Source organism: Colobus angolensis, unplaced genomic scaffold (assembly GCF_000951035.1).
Source record: "Colobus angolensis palliatus isolate OR3802 unplaced genomic scaffold, Cang.pa_1.0 Scaffold309, whole genome shotgun sequence".
Taxonomy (NCBI): Eukaryota; Metazoa; Chordata; class Mammalia; order Primates; family Cercopithecidae; genus Colobus; species Colobus angolensis.
The window spans coordinates 1690427-1710578 of NW_012116366.1; the positions used below are offsets into that span (position 1 = coordinate 1690427).

Below are 20152 nucleotides of genomic sequence, written 5' to 3' on the forward strand. Positions count from 1 at the left end.
TCTTGTCAGTCTATCTTATAGATTTTTTATGAGTATGTGCTGCATTTATAAACTCACAATAATTTTAAGAAAAAAGATACATATGAGAAAGGTTAATGGTAATGGTAGTTTATGAATATTTCCCTCCAACTTTCTAAGTTTTCTCTCAATAGGCATTTATTTCTTTCTAAAAGGAGAGAAATTAAACTTACACTGTTACTGAAATTTTCCACAAACTTCAAAGTAATGAAACTCATTTTTATTAAATTAGGAATGGGAGACCGAGCACAGTGGCTCATACCTGTAATCCCAGCACTTTGGGAGGCTATTGTGGGAGGACCACTGGAGACCAACCTGGACAACATTAGACCCCACCTGTATAAAAATTTTTGAGAAAATTAGCCAGGCATGGTGGTGTACACCTGTAGTCCCAGCTACTCGAGAGGCTGAGGCAGGAGGATTGCTTGAGCCCAGGAGATTGAGGCTGCAGTGAGCCATGACTGCACCACTGCAGGGAGACTGTCTCAAAAAAAAAAAAAAGTCGCGGGCAGGGCGGGGGGCCCAGGTGATAAGCTGCCATCCGCTGGTCTCTCCTCTGAAATGCATGTTGTTGACCACCCACAATCAGGTAATTTGGGTTTTAAACTTTGGATAGTTGATAACAATCTAGTCCTTTAAATGGTTCTAATTTAGTTCATATAAGTAAGTTATGAGGCATATGCTAACTGAATCATCTCTATTTGTTGTGTTCTCATCACCCCTAACCTGTGAATGTTGGCTCAATTCTTGTACTTTTTTTTCCCCATCTACACCCATTCCCTTGATGATCTCATTCAATTTCATGGTTTTAAATACCACCTATGTTGATGACATTCAAGTTTGTACCACCAGGCTGCACTGCTCCACTGAACTCTGAATGTGTACCCATTATCTTCCCTTATAAAAGCATCTTGACTTACAAGTCTCATAAGCATCTGAAATATGTTGGAAAGGGAATTTCTGACCTCCTCGTCAACTCCTTCTGTGCTCCTCTCATGGTTTAGTAAACAGGTTTCTTTTAAACGCCTCTCTTTATCCTCACCCTCTACACATCTGATTTATGTGCAAAATAACTATGATGTGATGCCTTTGTACCTCTGGCCCCATTCATCATGATGGCCTAGGAAATTCTCAACCTCAATATTAGTATATCCAGGTGAAATGTTAGGCTTGTCAATGGTAACTTATATTGTACAGCTTTCTTTTTTTGTTTTTTTTGAGATGGAGTCTCGCTCTGTTGCCAGGCTGGAGTGCAGTGGCGCAATCTCAGCTCACTATACACTATAACCTCCACCTCCCGGGTTCAAGCAAGTCTCCTGCCTCAGCCTCCCAAGTAGCTGGGACTACAGGCGTGTGCCGCCATGCCCAGCTAATTTTTGTATTTCTAGTAGAGACAGGGTTTCACTATGTTGGCCAAGATGGTCTCGATCTCTTGACCTTGTGATCCGCCCACCTCGGCCTCCCAAAGTGCTGGGATTACAGGCGTGAGCCACCGCACCCGGCCTCTATCGTACAGCTTTCTAATGACCTAAGTTTTTCATAAACTTCAAGTGAATTCAAATCATTCTTCTACCAACTGCACTCTTACATACTTGCCTATATTTGTTCTGAATGAAAGAAAAGGGATAGAACCCCAGCTATCCTAACAATCTTTGCACATTATGAATTTATGAATGTTCTCTATCTGCTTGGTATGTGACAGAGGAAAAACATTTAAGTACGAGGTGGACAAATCCTACGTACACCAAAGACCTATAGGTAAGAAGGACTTATACACTAGCAGCTACTGTCTGCTTTTATACCCTAAAAGATCCCAGGGATATTCCTGGATATCATCCTCTGCATAGCATTCTTAAAATATTTTAGTAGTTCAATCTTTGAAAGTTACTGGTACAGTTATCTGTTTGAAATTTCCTAAAAACAAAGTATATTATAGCAAATCAAAAGTTTAGCATACCATTTGTTTATCAACAATAGTAAGGGCTCTCCTCCTTGGATAATAATAACTGTACTGATGAATAATGTCAAAAAGTGGTGATGTTTATGCCAAGCCTTTCAAATGTATAATTAACACTGTTTTCCTAACCACAGTCAACCATATCATTATTGCAAACTATGATTTTGGAAACTAATGAGTCAACCTGTGACCTTAGTTCTACTAACTGCATCCCCTGAGTAGATGATTAGATAAAACCTCCTCAAACCATGCCTTTCATTAACAAAATGTCATTATATGATACCAGAGGCAAATGATTTCCTGCAGATATTTGTTAAAAACAGTTATAGGGCCCTTTAACATTGCAAAATAAACAAAATATACTGAACACTTTCGTTTGTAGATTATATTAGTAAAGAAGTCGGAAATGGCTATATTAAAAAATTTCTTTGTAGCTTTTCTTTTAACTATTAATAGTCCCTCTAATCTATTATTACTGAGAAATTAGCTACCAGGTAAAACAGTATGCTGTTAAAATTTCATGTAGCTGTCAAAGTCCTGCTATCACCTAATACTAAAAACACAATTTCAACAAATATTAAACCACTATCACCTAATGATTTTTCTGTGACCATTTTACTTTTTAGAGTTCCAATCAAAATTCATACACTGTCTGAAGAAAGGATATGCATTCTTAATTTCAGCAAAACCTTACCTTAAAAAACAAAGGTAGAAGCTGAAGTTGTTCTGTGACTGCTGTAGAAAAGGATCTTCCTGCACTTGCCATCAGCCATTTCAATACTATTTTGAAAACAAAGATGCAGAGTAAGTCTTTGCTATTCATTTACAGACCACAAAGTAGAACAATACTGTAATGTTAGTGTCAGACAGCCACTCCAACAGCTCTTCAATGTTATGAAAGAGATCATCTATGTTACTTCATAAATTAGACACTTATTGAGAAGCAGTATAACAGCACCCAAAATAAAATTTAAAACTTTTATGCATAAAAAGATACTATCCAGAGAGTAGAAAGATAACCCACAGGAGAAAATATTAATAAATTGTGTATCTGATAAGGCATTGATATTAGAATAAATAAAGAACTAAAACTCAAAAACAACAAAACAATCTAATTCAGAAATGGGCTGGGTAAAGTGGCTCATGCCTGTAATTCCAGCACTTCTGGAGGCCAAGGCAAGAGGATCCCTTGAGCTCAGGAGTTCAAGACCAGTCTGAGCAACATACGGAGACCTTCGTCTCTAGAAAATATTTAAAAATTAGCTGAGTGTGGTCGTGGTGCACACCTGTAGTCCCAGCTACTCAGGAGGCTGAGGTGGGAGGATCTCTTGAGTCCTGGAGGTTGAGGCTGCAGTGAGCAGCCTGGACGACAGAGTGAAAGGTAGCAGAGGGGTGGGTAATGAATGACATGAGTAAATATTTCTCCAAACAAGAAATACAAATGGCTTATAAAGATTCTTGAAATATCAGTCATTATTAGGGAAATGCAAACCAAAATACCTCTTTGTACCCACTAAGATGGCTGTACTTTAAAAAAGTATACCACAAGATACTTCTTCATACCCACTAAGATGGCTATACTTTTAAAAAGCAAGCAAACAGAAAACAAGTGGTGAGAACACGGAACCCTTGTGCATTTGCTGACTGGAATGTAAAATGGTGCAGCTGCTGTGGAGAAGAGTCTGGCAGCTCTTCAAAAACTTAAGCACAGGAATACTACATGGTCTCACAATTCCACTTCTAGGTGTATACCCTGAAGAACTGCAAGCAAGCACTCAAACAGGTACTTGGACTTATACAAACATCAATGTTCAGAGCAGCATTAGTCACAATAGCCAAAGGTGGAAACAACTCAAATATCCAGCAAACAGATGAATGACACAACATGAATCAGAAATTCATTCATTCAACTTGAAAATACTATGTAACATGAAATAAGCCAGACATAAAAAAGACTTATGATTCAACTTATATGACCTACCTAGAGTGGGCAAATTCAGAGATGGAAAGTAGACAGTCGTTACAAAGGATGTGGGGAGGGAAAATGAGGAGCTGTTGTTAAAGGGTACAGAGCTTCAGTTTCGTATGGTGAAGAGAATTCCAGAGATAAATGGTCGTGATGGTTGCACAAGGGTGTGAATGTAACTTAATGGCACTGAACTGCACACTTAAAAATGGTTAAACAGTAAATTTTTCATTATGTCTATTTTACCACAATAAAAAAAGAGGTGGGAAAAAACTTCACAGGATAATCTAGTAAATGTTTTCAAAAGAGTTTCTACTAATTTTATCCACTCACTGGTTTTCAAGAGTTTAATGCCCTGAGTTCGTTCATCTTCTTCACCAATTCCATTTTCTTCCATAACATGGTTCTGAATTTCTTCATCCACATCCATGAGAGGTTTCAATTTCTCCAGAATTCGAGCAGTAAACTCAGGGACATGAGGCGATGTGGTTGGTGCGGTATTTGGCAAAGAAACATCAATCATGAATATGTAGGTCAGCACGCTGCAAAATAAAATACTTCATATAGGAAGAGGTAGCACATTACCAATAAAAATGAGGTTCAAAAGTTATGACCCAACCAAAGTAAACTGTCCCCAGACAATTCCTGGAGTAGATCTTAGATTATGCCTGTGTGTAAAAGAAGCCTTATAATTAAGAGGTATTGAAACTTAAGTGTTGTGACTGCTCATCTTTGGCTTCGGAGGACGCTGCTGTCCTAGTTTACATTCAGTGTTTCATCTTGGTTCCCAAGACACAATAGCAAACAATCTGAGAAAGACACCATGAAACCCACTGACAACATAACCAGCATGTATTATTAGCTATTACAATTTAAAAAACAAAGCACTCGAGAGGTATACCACAGAGAAAACAGTACCTACCTTCCTATTCTTTCTCTGACATTTTTGTAAACCTGGGTGAGTTTAGGCTCCAAGTACTTCAGTAGTCTGTGCAATAGTTCAGGCACTCTCCATTCTTGCTGGGCAAGGCCACCTTGTAGTACATAAAGTCGACTAAAATTAAAGCATCGCAGTGTTATATTGGATACCCTTTCTGCCTTTACATATCGACAGTATGGACAGACAATGTCTGTATTTCACTTAAAACTTTTTCATTTTCTCACCTAATAAATACTACAATAGCCACAATTCAAAATAGCCTCTTTATAAAGATTTTATTTTTCCTCCATCATTTTCTCTGTATTTGCATTTCATCTCCACTACTAGACAACTGAAAGAAATACTGACTTCAGAATACTCACCGAGTAATATTTAAACATCAGAATTCAAATTTTCTCATTAATTAAGTACTACTTCTTTTGAACGAAATTATCCATATTTCTATTGTCTAACTTTCTACAGCACCATATGCCCCAACCAAAGCAGTTTTTCCTTAAAATGATTACTCTCTCTTTGTATCTTTTTAACAGGAAAAAGTGAAAAATAAGATGTGATGAAGACACAAAAGCACAAAACACAATTCCAATAAAAGATCTGACAGCAAAGAATGCTGACTCTAATTTGTGTTTAAATTGCTCAGGTTGCCTACATTTCACTTACTTATCCAACTAATAAATAACTCTTATTAAGTATCACATATTGTATGGAACCAGATCACAACACCTTCCAGAAGAAAGTAATTACTTCATCTAGACTTCAGAAGTATAGACCATTCTATAAACACCTCATAGGTTTTTTTAAAAATTTACCATGCATCTACAAAGGATCCTCCTTCACCACTCAATGGTGATTCCAACAGCAGTTCAAAAAGCCAATGAAGTTTCCGGGGATCTCTGCTTTCCTGTGTTTAAAATATGATGTAACAGTTAACAGGGGACCTACAATTCTATAAATAAATCATATTGTTATTTTATTTAATTTTGTTTTTGAGGCTAGGTCTAACTCTTGCCCAGGCTGGAGTGAAGTAGTGTGATTATCTCCCAGGCTCAAGTAATCCACCTGCCTCGGCCTCTAAAGTAGCTGGGACCACAGGCACGTGCCACTATGCTTTGCTGATTTTTTATTTATTTATTTATTTATTTTTGAGGCGGAGTCTCGCTCTGTCGCCTGGACTGGAGTGCAGTGGCCGGATCTCAGCTCACTGCAAGCTCCGCCTCCTGGGTTTACGCCATTCTCCTGCCTCAGCCTCTCGAGTAGCTGGGACTACAGGCGCCCGCCACCTCGCCCGGCTAGTTTTTGTATTTTTAGTAGAGACGGGGTTTCACCGTGATAGCCAGGATGGTCTCGATCTCCTGACCTCGTGATCCGCCCGTCTCGGCCTCCCAAAGTGCTGGGATTACAGGCTTGAGCCACCGCGCCCGGCCGATTTTTTATTTTTTGTAGAGACAGAGTCTCCCTACGTTGCCCAGGCTGGTCTCCAACTCCTGGCTCCAAGCAATCTTCCTGCCTCAGCTTCCCAAAGTTCTGTGATTAAAGGTGAGGGCCAGTGCACCAGCCATATTCAATTATTTTAGAAATACTAAAAACATATATAAGGACAGTCACCCCCCTTGGTATCTGTGGTGGATTGGTTCCAGAACTCCCTTAGGATACCAAAATCCACAGATGCTCAAGTCTCTTATGAAAATGGTGTAGAATTTACATATAACTTATGCACATCCTCCTGTACACTTTAAATCTTCTCTAGAGTATTTGTAATACCTAATACAATGTAAATGCTATGTAAATAGTGGTTATACTGTACTGTTTAGGGAATAATGACAAGATAAAAAAATCTGAACAGGTTCACTACAGACACAACCATCCCCCACCCTTCCAAAATATTCTCCATCTCCTCAGGTTGGCTGAAACAACAGATGTGGAACTTATGGATATGGAGGGCTGACTGTATAGAAGAAGAAAATCAAACTAAAACTGACAGATGACTCAGATTCAAATGTGACGATCATAGTTCAAGTTAACAGTGAGAAAACTGTTGTTAGCTAAATGGATTATCTTAAAGTACACAAGCTATGGACATATCTGGTATAAAAAATAATACCTTAACTTTGTATTATGTGGCTTTTACTATATGTAAGTGACATTTCCAAATACATGATTGTCACTTAATTTTAAAATGCATTACTACAGCAGAGAAGATAAAATAATCACTTGAGTCACCTCTCAAGACTTATTTGAAAGGCTGAATAGAGCCATCTCCAATTACGTAAGATGACAAAAGTATGAACAAATTTTCAAGATTCAAGAAGGGAGTTACTTCACTTAGAATAATAGTCTCGAATCCCATGGAAATCGAAAACAGAGACAGTATCAAACAGTTTGAATACACGAGTTAGACAAAGAAAGATGTAGGGTACTTACACAAGATGTTGCTATACAAGCTCCCCAGTCATTGTAAGTTTCTACGGTAATGTTGGACAGTGCTGTTCTAAGCAGAGGGCACAGAAGCTCCCACAGCTTCTCCACCTACTCAAAACAAAATATATGGGTAAGAGTTAATGACACTCTGAACATTTTTCTCCAAATATCTTTCTTTACCTGGAAATGTACACACATATAAATACATCATTCAAATTATTTTTGAGACATGGTCTCACGCTATTGCCCAGGCTGGAGTGCAGTGGCACGATCATACCTTGATGCAGCCTTAAGTTTGTGAGCTCAAGTGATCCACTCACTTCAGCCTTCCAAGGAGCATGGACTATAGGTGTGTGCCACTATGCCTGGCATTTTTTTTTTTTACTTTTTGTAAAAACAGGATCTTGCTATGTCACCCCAGCTGGTCTTGAACTCCTAGCCTCAAGCAATCCTGTCACCCTGACCTCCCAAAGTGCTGGAATTATAGGCATGAGCTAGCATGCCTGGCCCCAATTATTTTTTAGAGCACCCAATTAATCCAGGAAAGTACCTTACTACATTATCATCATACATATCCAGATATAGGTGAAATGTTTCCCAAAAAATATTCAGAAAAGAGTAAATACTTTGTATGGCTCTTTAAAAAAAAATCTCTTGGCTGAGTGCAGTGGGTCATACCTGTAATCCCAGAACTTTGGGAGGCCAAGGCAGGGGGATCACTTGAGATCAGGAGTTTAAGACCAGCCTGGCCACAGGGCAAAAACCACGTCTCTACTAAAAATACAAAAATTAGCTAAGCGTGGTGGCACATGTCTGTAATCCCAACTACTCGGGAGGCTGAGGCAGGAGAATCGCTTCAACCTGGGAGGCAGAGGTTGCAGTGAGCCAAGATCATCCCACCGCACTCCAGCCTAAGCAACAGAGCGAGACTCCGTCTCAAAAAACAAAACAAAACAAAACAAATCTCTCATATGACTGATAAGTGTTCTTAAAAATCTTGTATAATAGTACACTAGGCTGAAACAAAACCTCAATCAAATTTTCCACGTTTCTCAAGATCATTTGATTAAATCTTAAAGTAGAGGCAATGAATGACATTTTAATTTAATTTAGTAATTAGTCTGAGATATAATCTTCAAATTCCAAGTCTTGGATAAACAGTCCTTAAAAACACGTACAGTTGTACAGAGACTGCATTTACGCACATAGATTTTCTCATAGGTTAATGAGCACACAAATCACTTGAGGTCTTAAAATGCAGACTGATTCATCTCAAGTGGGCCTGAGATCTTACTTTCCTAAAATGCTCCCAAGTGTGACCTCTGCTGCAGGTCCATGGACTGTACCTTAGTTAAAAAGGACATACCTTGATTTCATCATTACACACTGTGTGCATGTATCAAAATATCACATGTACCCCATAAACATGAACAGCTACTGTTATCAATTTTCTAAGTTTCTAAAAAAAAAATCTGAAATTTGTTTTAAAAAAAAAAGAATGAATGAAGGCCAGGCACAGTAGCTCACACCTGTAATCCCAGCACTTTGGGAGGCCAAGGTAGGCAGAGTTCAAGAGCCAGGAGTTTTATGTTTTACAAAACAGGTAACTCAAGAGTGGCTTTAGTAACATAACAGAAGACAAGACCACATGTGACATTTTAAAATAAAATTGTTTCTTGTAAGCAAAAGTGTTTGCAGTCCTCCTAAAAGTTGACCAAAAAACCCTATTTGTGTCTTCTCTTCGACAAAATAGTGATCTACCTTATGTTCAGGTAGTCCTGACATTTGACCAGGTTATTTTTAGTCTGGTGCATTTTGCTAACAAACTAACCTTAAAGGCAGGTGTATGAAAACTACATCGTATAATTAAAAAGAGGGATACTCTAAAAGGGAGAGTCAAACTCCAACTGTTTAGAAGACTAGGCAAGAAATATAAATGATAAGGAGGCTAAGAGAAAGGACTTAACGAGAAGCTGGAATGGCTTAATGGAGAAGTGCACATGCACCATCAGCAGAGTGACACAGTGCACTAATGTAGGACCAGTGTTCCAGGATCTTCCTCTTTTTTAAGAAACTGGAATTCTTCTTTTTTTTTTTTTGAATTTTTTCCACCAATGTGGGTAAATATTTCAAAAATTTAAAGATAGTGAATGTTCTTAGAGACCATCAGGCTGTAATCTGTAATCAAAAGCAATGTCTACATATCGGCATATTTCCTATCACTGAACATTTCATATTTTAATTATCAGTATCTAATGTGTTGGAAATTGCCACCAAAATGGGTAACATAGCTTTAACTGGAAATGTTCTGTAGAAATATTAATACATCACCTTTTCAAATGTCCAATGTTTAGAACCTCTGATTAAACCAGCTATAATTTCTGCAACACATCGCTGGGTGCTTTCATGTGAATCTGCAACCAAACGTTCTAAATGCGGCTTCAGAACTGGCAGGAAGGCATCATCAAAATTCCTGAATATACCCTATAAAAACAAAGACAGTTCTTCAGTACTCAAATGGCTAACATCTCAATTATAATTATGCTTGTAATTATTCTGTACATTACTAATGTGCTTAAAAACTCCAAGCGCACTCCCCTTTAGAACTGCTTTAACAATTCCGGTAAGTTAAAATAGTAAGAATATTGTCATTTTAAATATCACACTGAAATGTAACCAATGAAATAAACATTAATAATCTTTCTAAGTATCACACCTCAAAAAAAGCAACTAAACATAAAAAACACATATAATTTTGGGTATTTTTTTTCCTTCTAGTGCCAATTACAACAAACATTAAAGATAAACACAGTCATCCCTTGGTGTACATGGGGAACTGGTTTAAAGATCCCCACTCCAGAATACCAAAATGTTCCAGTCCTTTACATAAAATGGTATTACATCCTCCTGTATATTTTAAATCATCTTAGGAGTACTTATAAGATCTAATACCATGTTTACCAATTGTATTATATATTAATGCTATGTAAATACTTGTTATAATGTCTTGTTTAGGGAATAATGACAATAACAAAAGTCTGTACATGTTCAGTGTAAATTCCAGTGCCATTTTAGATGAAAGCAGATGGCTAGCCTTGATCAAATATTTATAAGTTATGAACCTACAAACTGAATAGTTACTAAGCATTACAAAGAGGATACGTAAATAATATAGTTACCTTAAAGAGACAAAAACGTCGTGGATTAAACTTATCTTTTCCTTTTCTGTCTTCTAATGATAGAAAAGTAATTAACTGTTCAACAAATTTAGGATCAGAAAAATGATCAAATACAATCTGTTCTGCCTATAAAGTTAAAAAAAAAAAGAACAATATTCAGGGTTTAAAATCCACTTAAATACATGATTCTGAAAAAGTTAAAATTACAAGATTTTGATAGTCAAAAACAGGCTGTATTTTTGTTTCAATGAATTTTTAGTTCTCATAGATAACAATGATTTCTAAAACCAAGTATCTCCCTCTAAAAATGCTAAAACAGTAAGAGTAAGTTTTCCTTCAGATTCTCAAGTTTGAATCCTATTTCTCACACTGTGAATTAAAAATCAACAAATGTTCTGCTTGGGAAATGAAGACTGAAAGCAACTGTGACATCTGGTGTGCAATTTGTTAAAATCCCCAAAACTATAAATCAAGCCCCAACAAATCACTTCCATATTTATAAAACACCAGAAGTTAAAAAGGTAAACCAACCGCTCAGAACCAGAAAAAGTTACACCACCATTAACTTGAGGAATACATAAACTTAAAAACCCTTGTCAATTTTCTTTCTTCTTTTCTTTTTTTGGGACAGGGTCTCACTCTGTCACTCAGGCTGGAGTGCAGTGGTGTGATCATGGCTCATTGCAGGTAATCAGGTAATCTTCCCACCTTAGCCTCCCAAGTAGCTGGGACTAGAGGTGTGCACCACTACGCCCAGCTAATTTTTGTATTTTTTGTAGAGACAGGGTTTCGCTATGTTGCTCAGGATGGTCTCAAACTCCTGGGCTCAAGTGATCCATCTGCCTCAGACTTCCAAAGTGTTGGGATTACAGGTATGTGATGGTTCCCAGCCAAGTCAACTTTCAAAATGAAGTAAATTAAATGAAGTTTAAGTCAAGTTTTAACTGAAATCTACCCATATGTATTTATGGAGTACCCATAGTTTATATTCAATAGAAAACTAAAAATCAGTCATTAACTTTTCCTTTAAAACACTTGTAACAGAACTGATACAAGAAATGAGAAGCAAACTACATAAAGCAGTAGCCAAAGGAGTGCTGAATGGGGCAGTAACTCAGTCTTAGATACATCAAGATCTGTGTCAACTGGCACTGGTATAAAGGGGTTGGGGAGAATGGATTACATAGTCACCAGTATTTATGCAGCGCAATACTGAAAAACACAAATTGTATTAAGAAAAAAAAAGAAAAAGAAGAACTGAAGTGAGGTTGAGATAAATAAGTGGCCCAAAATAAGATGCATTTGAACCATGGTGAAATGGAATGCTTACCTCTGTCATATCCTCCCTGCTTCTGCCAAGCTTAGGCTGCTCTTCCACACCAGCATAAACAACCATATTCCTATATAGTAAGAGTTCATATTTATCATACGCATAGAAAAAAATATTAGAGCTTCATGGATAGAAAGCATTAGAAGGCACTTTTAATGAACTCTAACTGGATGCTAAGTTTGGGGAGATGAGTACAGCAGTAACAGTCTAGGCCTTAAAAATCTATCAGATCACTGTGTCCTAATGACAAATGGAGTTAATAAGGAGAGAAAAATACGTATTTCTCTGGGCTGGCTTAGGCATGTGTATTATTAATAGGTAGGAATATAATTTTGAGCAGCTATTAATAACCTCCTTAGCCATATAACCATGGGATTCAGAAAGGCTAAGGGTTTTCATACAAGGAAAGAGGCAGGAATGAGGCGTAGCATTGGCAGGAGCAAAAGAAAGAGAGGACTAGGGAAGGGGAAAGATAGAAGAACCTTCAAGTGCCTCTGAACCTCCCCAGAAACTGAAATATGATAAAACAGTTATATCAAAGGCATTTAATGATAAGATACACAGTAAGTTACTTACTTTGGCCAGGTGTAGTATCCCCAGTGAGTTTTTTCCACAAAGCAACTTGACTCCCATTCTTTTTTAGTTCTTGGTAAAGTTTTGCTATCATAATGCAACCAATGATTATCAGGTCTATCACCAGCAATAATTTGGGTGGGTTTAGGATATCCACCTAAGGAAAAGACAATCACATTGGATGAATTTAAAAACATTCACCCAACAGTTATTTTCAAATTTCAATCAACAGTACCAGTGTAACTTTGTCTTCACAATACAACACTATTAAAATTCTCTCAAGACAAGGTAACATATGTATGAGCAATTGGGGGCACATTTCAAAACACAGAAGATGGGATTATCTACTAAATTTTGTTGAATCAGTTATTTTGGGGGAAAAGATCAAGGATGAAACTTACTTCATTCCTTTTACCAAAATTAAATGGATTAATTTTGTTTAAACTATTTAGATTTGAAATAATAATTCCAGACTTACAGAGCTCAAAGATTTCCCACATAACTTTCACTGAGACACCCAAATTTTGACATTTTGATATTCTCTCTCCACACATACTTATCAAAACTATGAGTATCAACTGTAGACATCATCTAAAATAATCAAAATACAATTCTCAAAGTTTACATTAATACAGTAAAATTATTTCATCAACAGACTTTACTCAAATTTGGACGGCTGTACCACTGAATGTACTTTACATTAAAAAAAATTTTTAAACATTTTCTTCTGGACTATAATCCAATCCAGGATTAAACGTTGCATTAAAGGAAACTAAAGATACCATACAATTGAAATGCAATGTTTTAATCCTGGATTGGAGACCAGAAAAAAATGGTTTTTACTTCTGAAAAATTCTGGTAATACAATAAGGTATGAGAAAGAAAATTCACCTTGTCCCTAATCCCACCACCCAAAGAGAAACATTTAACAAAATTAATTAATAACAGCAATTTAAGTCTTTGAAATATGGTTGATGAAATAATTAGTATAATTGCTTAGTGGGTGAGATAAATAATATGAAGGTAGAAAAAATCAATCTATTTTTGTAGATAGTTATCACTGGCTTTTACTAAGTCAACTGTTTCCTTCATAATGTTATTTTATATTTTGTGTTAATATCCATAGAACAATATTTGAGGTCAAGAACTAAAATGTATACATGTCAAGAAAATTTTCTGAGTTTTATTGGAAAGTACTATTAATTACTTCTGGTAGTACTCACTGATTTCACATGGGTTAATGGTCAGCTTTTTGTGGGTTCTTTTTAGCTGTTTAAGGATACCAGCAACAGCTGAGATAGCCATCTAGAAAAGAAAAAAGGTACATTTATAAAAAAAATTTAAATCGTTTAACTGGTTGCCTGCTCTACTCAAAGGAGAAATCGATTCTGTTTCTTTAAAAAAACACCTCACCTACTGACATCTGGCAGTACAGCCATGTGAGTGCTAAATATGACTTAGAATAAATCACAGGCAGTTCTTACTCTACAGTCTTGACCCATGCTAGTTTCTCCTCCTAGAAAACTTTGACCCTTTCTTTGTTAAACCAATACCTGCTCATTGTTCAAATCTTAGCCTCCGGGTATTTTTTTTTTTTTAAGATGGAGTTTTCACTCTTGTTGCCCAGGCTGGAGTGCAATGGCACAATCTCGGCTCACCACAACCTCCCCATCCCGGGTTCAAGCGATTCTCCTGCCTCAGCCTCCCAAATAGCTGGGACTACAGGCATGCGCCACCACGTCCAGCTAATTTTGTACTTCTGGTAGAAACGGGGTTTCTCCATGTTGGTCAGGCTGGTCTGGAACTCCCAACCTCATGTGATCCGCCTGCCGCAGTCTCCCAAAGTGCTAAGATTACAGGCATGAGCCACCAAGCCTGGCCCAGCCTCAGGGTATTTTTAAAGGTCGTTCTCCAATGCTTCAGCTTAGGCCATCTCCCCATCCCTCACCTCACCTCTGACACTTGGAGAGTACAAAACTGTACCCTCAGGTTTCTTACCCCTCCTGAAACACTACACATCTAATTTTCTAATTTTTCAATCTTTCCCATTAGCCTATAAACTTATTTCCTGCTATATTCCCAGTGTTTAAACACATAGTGCCTAAGCATGTCCTTATATATTTGTTAGATGAATCACTATCATCTCTGAACCAACGGGGTAGATTTCAAATCAATACACTTCAAGATATTTATTAACCAAGTGTGTATTGTTTGTGAAGAATTTAAAGACTTCAGGTCACATACATAGTCTCAAACCCAAGACTGTAGCTAAAACAAGGTATGTACCTTTCGAACTACAATTGCATCATGGTTGAGATTCTCAACAAAAAACCGTATGGCACGAAGAGGCAACACTCGGTCATCTCTCAGCAGTAGAGACAGAAGCCCAATGCCTATATGTTCAAATTTCCACGGCCTTAAAAGGAGGAAAAATGACAAAGCATACCACACATAAAACCACTTGAAAAGAAAAAAAGTATGTGAAACACTCTATAATTTTAAGTTTCTCAAGAATTAAAATAGGTCTACTGAAGAATGCTGCTCCTATTATTAATCCCAAACTTTCCCTCCATCTCTTTTCCTCTTAATCTGCTTACAAATACACAAATCAGAATACAACTTTTTGTGACACAGTCATTCATAGCCTTCCTTGTAGAAAACTCCTATAGTATTTAAGATAAATGCTGTGAGAATTACAAAAATCTTTTGCACTTACAGGTTTCTTTGCTCCACACCATCTAGCAAAGTGTCTACCAAATTTTCATAGTTCCTTTAAAAAAAAAAAAAAAAAATCAAGTGAGGTATTACTTTACTATAATACTAAAATGAACATCAAAAAATATAATAGAAATTCAAATTCTAGCCAGATTCACCCTCCTTCCCCACTTACTTCTCACCATCTGACTGTAAAGGGCCTGGTGAGAAGCAAGCCAGAATGAAAGCAGACAGGTGAACAGAGATGCTGGGAAAAGCTCATGAAAGGCTAGGGAGAGTGAACTCAACTTTTCCTGAGTGGACATGCACAAGTAACTCTGTAAGTAGTAATCAATTAATTGGGAGTGGTACACACACACACACACACACACACACACACACGATATACCAGGTATCGGAAATACATTAGATAGGCTATAAGAGTTTATTATTTATAGACATTTTAGAAAACAACAAAGAGGCATATTCATATACTAATTATAAGGCAAAGACAAAACCAAGTTGGGAAGACTCTTGCTTGAGTGTCATCACTGAAGGATTTAAGTACTTTGGTACCAAGAATCCAAAAACAGTTTATTAAAATCCTGATACCAAATTTGACCAAAAAGTCATTACTATTATATGAACTATAAAATGATACATCTGCTAAACTTGAATTTAGGAATTAATGACTGATGTGTACCAGTTATGTAGTTTCTGAAATATTACTACCTTAAAAAAAAAAAAAAGATAATTGACAAGAAAAAAAAAGATATGACAGTGAAATAACTTTTTGTTTTATTTGAGACAGGGTCTTGCTCTGTCACCCAGGCTGAAATGCAGAGGCACAATCTCTGCTCACTGTAACCTCTGCCTCCCAGGGTCAAGCGATCCTCCCACCTTAGCCCCCCAAGTAGCTGGGACTGTAGGCACATGCCACCATGCCTGGCTAATTTTTGTATTTTGTGTATAGACAGCGTTTCACCATGTTGCCCAGGCTGGTCTCGAACTCCTTAGCTCAAGCGATCTTCCCACCTCAACCTCCCAAAGTGCTGGGATAACAGGCAAAAGCCACCACGCTTGACCTTATTTTTAAGATGGTGTTTTATACCTCCATAGCTTACAAAGAGAAAACAGGAATCTTTGTAATAACTATCTCTCGATTCTTTGTATTTTTTTCAGAAGTCAATCTGTAAACATCATTAAGCAATTATGGTATACATCTATATTTTAGAGATGTTAAAAACTTACTATCAGCCAGGCGTGGTGGCTCACGCCTATAATCCCAGCACTTTGGGAGGCCAAGGTGGGCAGATCACTTGAGGCCAGGAGTTCAAGACCAGCCTGGCCAATGTGGTGAAAACCTGTCTCTACTAAAAACACAAAAATAGCCCGGTGTGGTGGTGCATGCCTGTTATCTCAGCTACTCGGGAGGCTGACACATGAGAACAGTTTAAACCTGAGAGGTGGAGGTTGCAGTGAGCCATGACCGTCTCACTGCACTCCAGCCTGGGCAACAGGGCAAGACTCTGTCTCCAGAAAAGCCAAAACTTACTATCTATATATCATCTATTGAAGTACACCATTCATCAATTACCTTAGGGCATCAGCATTCTTTTCTTGTTGGCGTTTAATTCCTTCCTTAATTTTTTCTGGGCTAAGCAATATCTGGTTGATAGAGGGGTTTTTTGACTGTTGAAGTAATTCCGCTATTTCAACACATGACTTTGGAATCTTGTTAAAAAGAAAAAAGCAGGAAAAAAAAAATGAAGCTCTCATGCATACTACCTGAACGAACCTTGAAAATGTTATGCTAAGTGAAAGAGGCCAGACACAAAAGTCCACATATTTTATGATTCCATTTATATGAAATATCTAATAACGGGCAAATTTACTGAAAAAGAAAGTGGTTTCCAGGGCTTTGGGGTATGGAAGAATGGGAAGCGACTGCTATTAGGTACTCATTTTGTTTTGGGGCGATGAAAATATTGTGGAGGCCAGACATGGTGGCTCATCTCTGTAATCCCAGTACTTTGGGAGGTCAAGGTGAGGGGACTGCTTGAGGCCAGGAGTTTGAGACCAGCCCTGGGAACACAGCAAGATCCCTGTCTCTCTAAAAAAAAAAATTAAATTAGCTGGGTGTGGTGGTGCACACCTATAGTCCTAGTTACTAGGAAGGTTGAGGCAGGGGATGATTATGCCACTGCACTCTAGCCTTGGGGGACAGAATGAGGCAGAATGAGAATGAGAAACAAACAAAAAGGAAAATGCTCTGGAAATAGAGTGTTTACACAGTACTGTGACTATACTATTGTGCATACAACCTGTCCATATTAAAAGGGTGATATTTATGATATGTGAATTACATCTCAATTAAATTTTTTTCTAAAAAATAAAGTATAATCTAAAGACAGTTGCAAATAGCAACCCTATGTTTGATTTAAAAGGAATATATTTAGAACAGTGGTTTTTAAACCAGGGGAGAGATGTCAACCATAGTCACTTCAAGGTAGAGGGGGATTTGGCTGTGCTCATCCTTCTTTTACTCACCCCCATGTTCTGAGGGGGTAAAAATACAGATTTGCAAGTTCCTAGAAAATCTGCTATAACTCTCAACCTGAGCACCACTGAAAGTTATATTCTTTAGTCTTTCATTTGTCAAATCATTCAATTTTAGCTTTCTTCACTATAAATTACAGACCCGGACCCAGTAGTCGATCTTTTGTGACTTTGGCTAGCATGGTAAACCTCATAAAATATAATTAACTCTTTGAAAAATAAAGCTGTGGGTACACACAAAACAAGGGTAAATACAACAAATCAGTAAGCCTTTGTGGAGCCCTGGCTGTCTCCCCACCATGCTCCAACTTGCTACTCTACCTTGTTATCTATGAAAGTACTTAATGATCAATGAAAGTACAAAAAGCAAACAGGTAACAAATGCTTTTTTAAAAGAACACTGGACTCAAATGCCAAGAATATTATTACTGGAAAAAGGGCAAGAAAAATAAAGGGCATTTTAACAAGGCGGGATTTCCACTAAAACTTGAATGAAAGAATGACATTGCTTACTGTGAAGTCCAAGCCAATTGTTTCATACTGCCTATGAATCTTTTCTGCAAGATCATCAAACAGTCTCACTATTGATGGCTTTTCCAGGGACATTGCTTGGCTAAGCCCTGAAGAAACAATCGCTGGCCAAGTCTGTACAATACAGTCCCAATCATGAAGGTTTGCCAAGCACACACCACTGTGATTTCCAAGGAGACAGTACAAGGCACCCTGCAGAAAAAAATATATGCATATGTTTACATAGGAAATAAGAGGCATCGTGTAGTTGTAGCCAACACACCTACATGTTGATTTTAAATGGGTATTGATTACTTAAATGCTTAACATTGGTTAGTAAAATATATTCACACATTGAACATGTTACTTTTTAGAAACTTTAACTTGACATTTAAGTGGCATCCATTAATATTTTCTCTAAGTCATTTAATACAGAGTTTGGGACAGGTGAGGTGGCTCACACCTGTAATTCTTGCATTTTGGGAGGCCAAAGCAGGTAGACCGGTTGAGCTCAGGAGTTTGAGAGCCTGGGCAACATGGTGAAACCTCTTCTCTACAAAAAATCAAAAATTAGCTGGGCATGGTGGCACACACCTGTGGTCCCAGCTCCTCAGGAGGCTGAGGTGGGAGGATCACTTAAGCCCAAGAGGTCGGAGGCTACAATGAGCCGTGCTTATGCCACTGTACTCCAGCCTAGGTGACACAGCGAGACCCTGTCTCCAAAAAGAAAAAAAGAAATTGCTCAAAGAATGGCTACTAATAAGGTAATAAAGAAACGTAAGGATGTTTCTAAGAACATATATTCCATAGTAATTTTCTTCAACTATATCATAAAAACCACAAAATGTGCCACTCTTAAAATTTTAGGGTCTAATGTTTGGTGTTTGAAGTAATTTATTAAATAGTAGTTAACACCCGGTTGCTGAGTACTTTACAAAGTACATAAAAACTATATTGTGTATTTATTACTCATGAAAGTCCAATTAACCACAATGATTCTGATGACAGCAGGTATCCTTTCTAAAGGGCTTTTTCATAAAAAGAGTTATTAGTATCAAAATATTTTGATTTCCAATTCACCTCACCTGATTCCAATCTAGCTTGTTACTGACTTTGTATTCCACTCCTCTCTACCGGTTCTCCACAAGGTCACTCATAACCTGGATTTTGTTGATCTAATAGATATTTTTCTATTTTGATTGTACTTGACCTCTCTAATTTTGTCCATTTAAACTGCTCTCATTAAGGTCAACAACAGGATAGTCAATGAGTCAAACCTACAAGACTCTTGAATTATACATCTGCACTGGGGGTCAGCAAATATTTTCCATAAAGGGCCAGAAAGTAAACAGCAAAGCCATTTGCTCTGTCTCAACTACTTTCTCTGTCACTGTAGAGTGAAAATAGCCATACATAATACATAAAGGAATGAACATGACTGTGTTTCAACAGAAGTTTTAAAAAAGCAAGCTTTTACTTTTACAAAAGCAAACAGAACTGACCCTGGGCTATAGTTTATTGACACCTCTGTCTTACAAGCTTCATGGAACATGTTTAGGGTTCATCTTCATTATCTCCAAAACAACAATGAACGTACTCACTGACTCTTCCTTCTAGGAAGACCTCTCCCTGCCTTCTGTGATTCTTCCCTATTTCTTGATACCTATCTGACCTCTCCAGTGTCACTCAGCTCTTCTATTGGCTTCTAAAGGAGTTTCTCAACATATGCCCCTTGGTCCTCTTCTTAATCTCCTCCTAGGCTTTCTTATCCATACCCATAGATTTCAGTTATCATCAACATACATGGAAATGGTATCTTCGGACTCAGATGTCTAACTGCCCATTTGACGGTGCTCTTAGTTCACTGGAACCACTTCAAATTAAACTAGTCCAAATTAACTATGTCATCATCTATTCTACTCTCGCTCTCTCTGATGTGCCCAACAACTAGTTGTACGATCCAAAAGCTTAGTAATTTTCACATTTCCTTTTTTCAGTCCCTTCATAT

General features: G+C 37.5%; 1 protein-coding gene across 1 annotated transcript in view; it reads right to left on the reverse strand.

The window, feature by feature from the left end:
* Positions 1-20152, reverse strand: part of PSME4 (proteasome (prosome, macropain) activator subunit 4) — a 106423-nt gene that overhangs the window by 17395 nt on the left and 68876 nt on the right. The window contains exons 28-41 of the mRNA XM_011950578.1: positions 18148-18357; positions 16673-16809; positions 15098-15151; positions 14668-14797; positions 13605-13686; positions 12385-12538; positions 11809-11878; positions 10479-10604; positions 9631-9783; positions 7303-7407; positions 5691-5782; positions 4864-4995; positions 4275-4483; positions 2670-2755 (exon numbers count right to left, since the gene is read on the reverse strand). Coding sequence (XP_011805968.1) covers positions 2670-2755; positions 4275-4483; positions 4864-4995; positions 5691-5782; positions 7303-7407; positions 9631-9783; positions 10479-10604; positions 11809-11878; positions 12385-12538; positions 13605-13686; positions 14668-14797; positions 15098-15151; positions 16673-16809; positions 18148-18357 — 1740 coding nt within the window. The remainder of the gene's footprint in view (positions 1-2669; positions 2756-4274; positions 4484-4863; positions 4996-5690; positions 5783-7302; positions 7408-9630; positions 9784-10478; positions 10605-11808; positions 11879-12384; positions 12539-13604; positions 13687-14667; positions 14798-15097; positions 15152-16672; positions 16810-18147; positions 18358-20152) is intronic.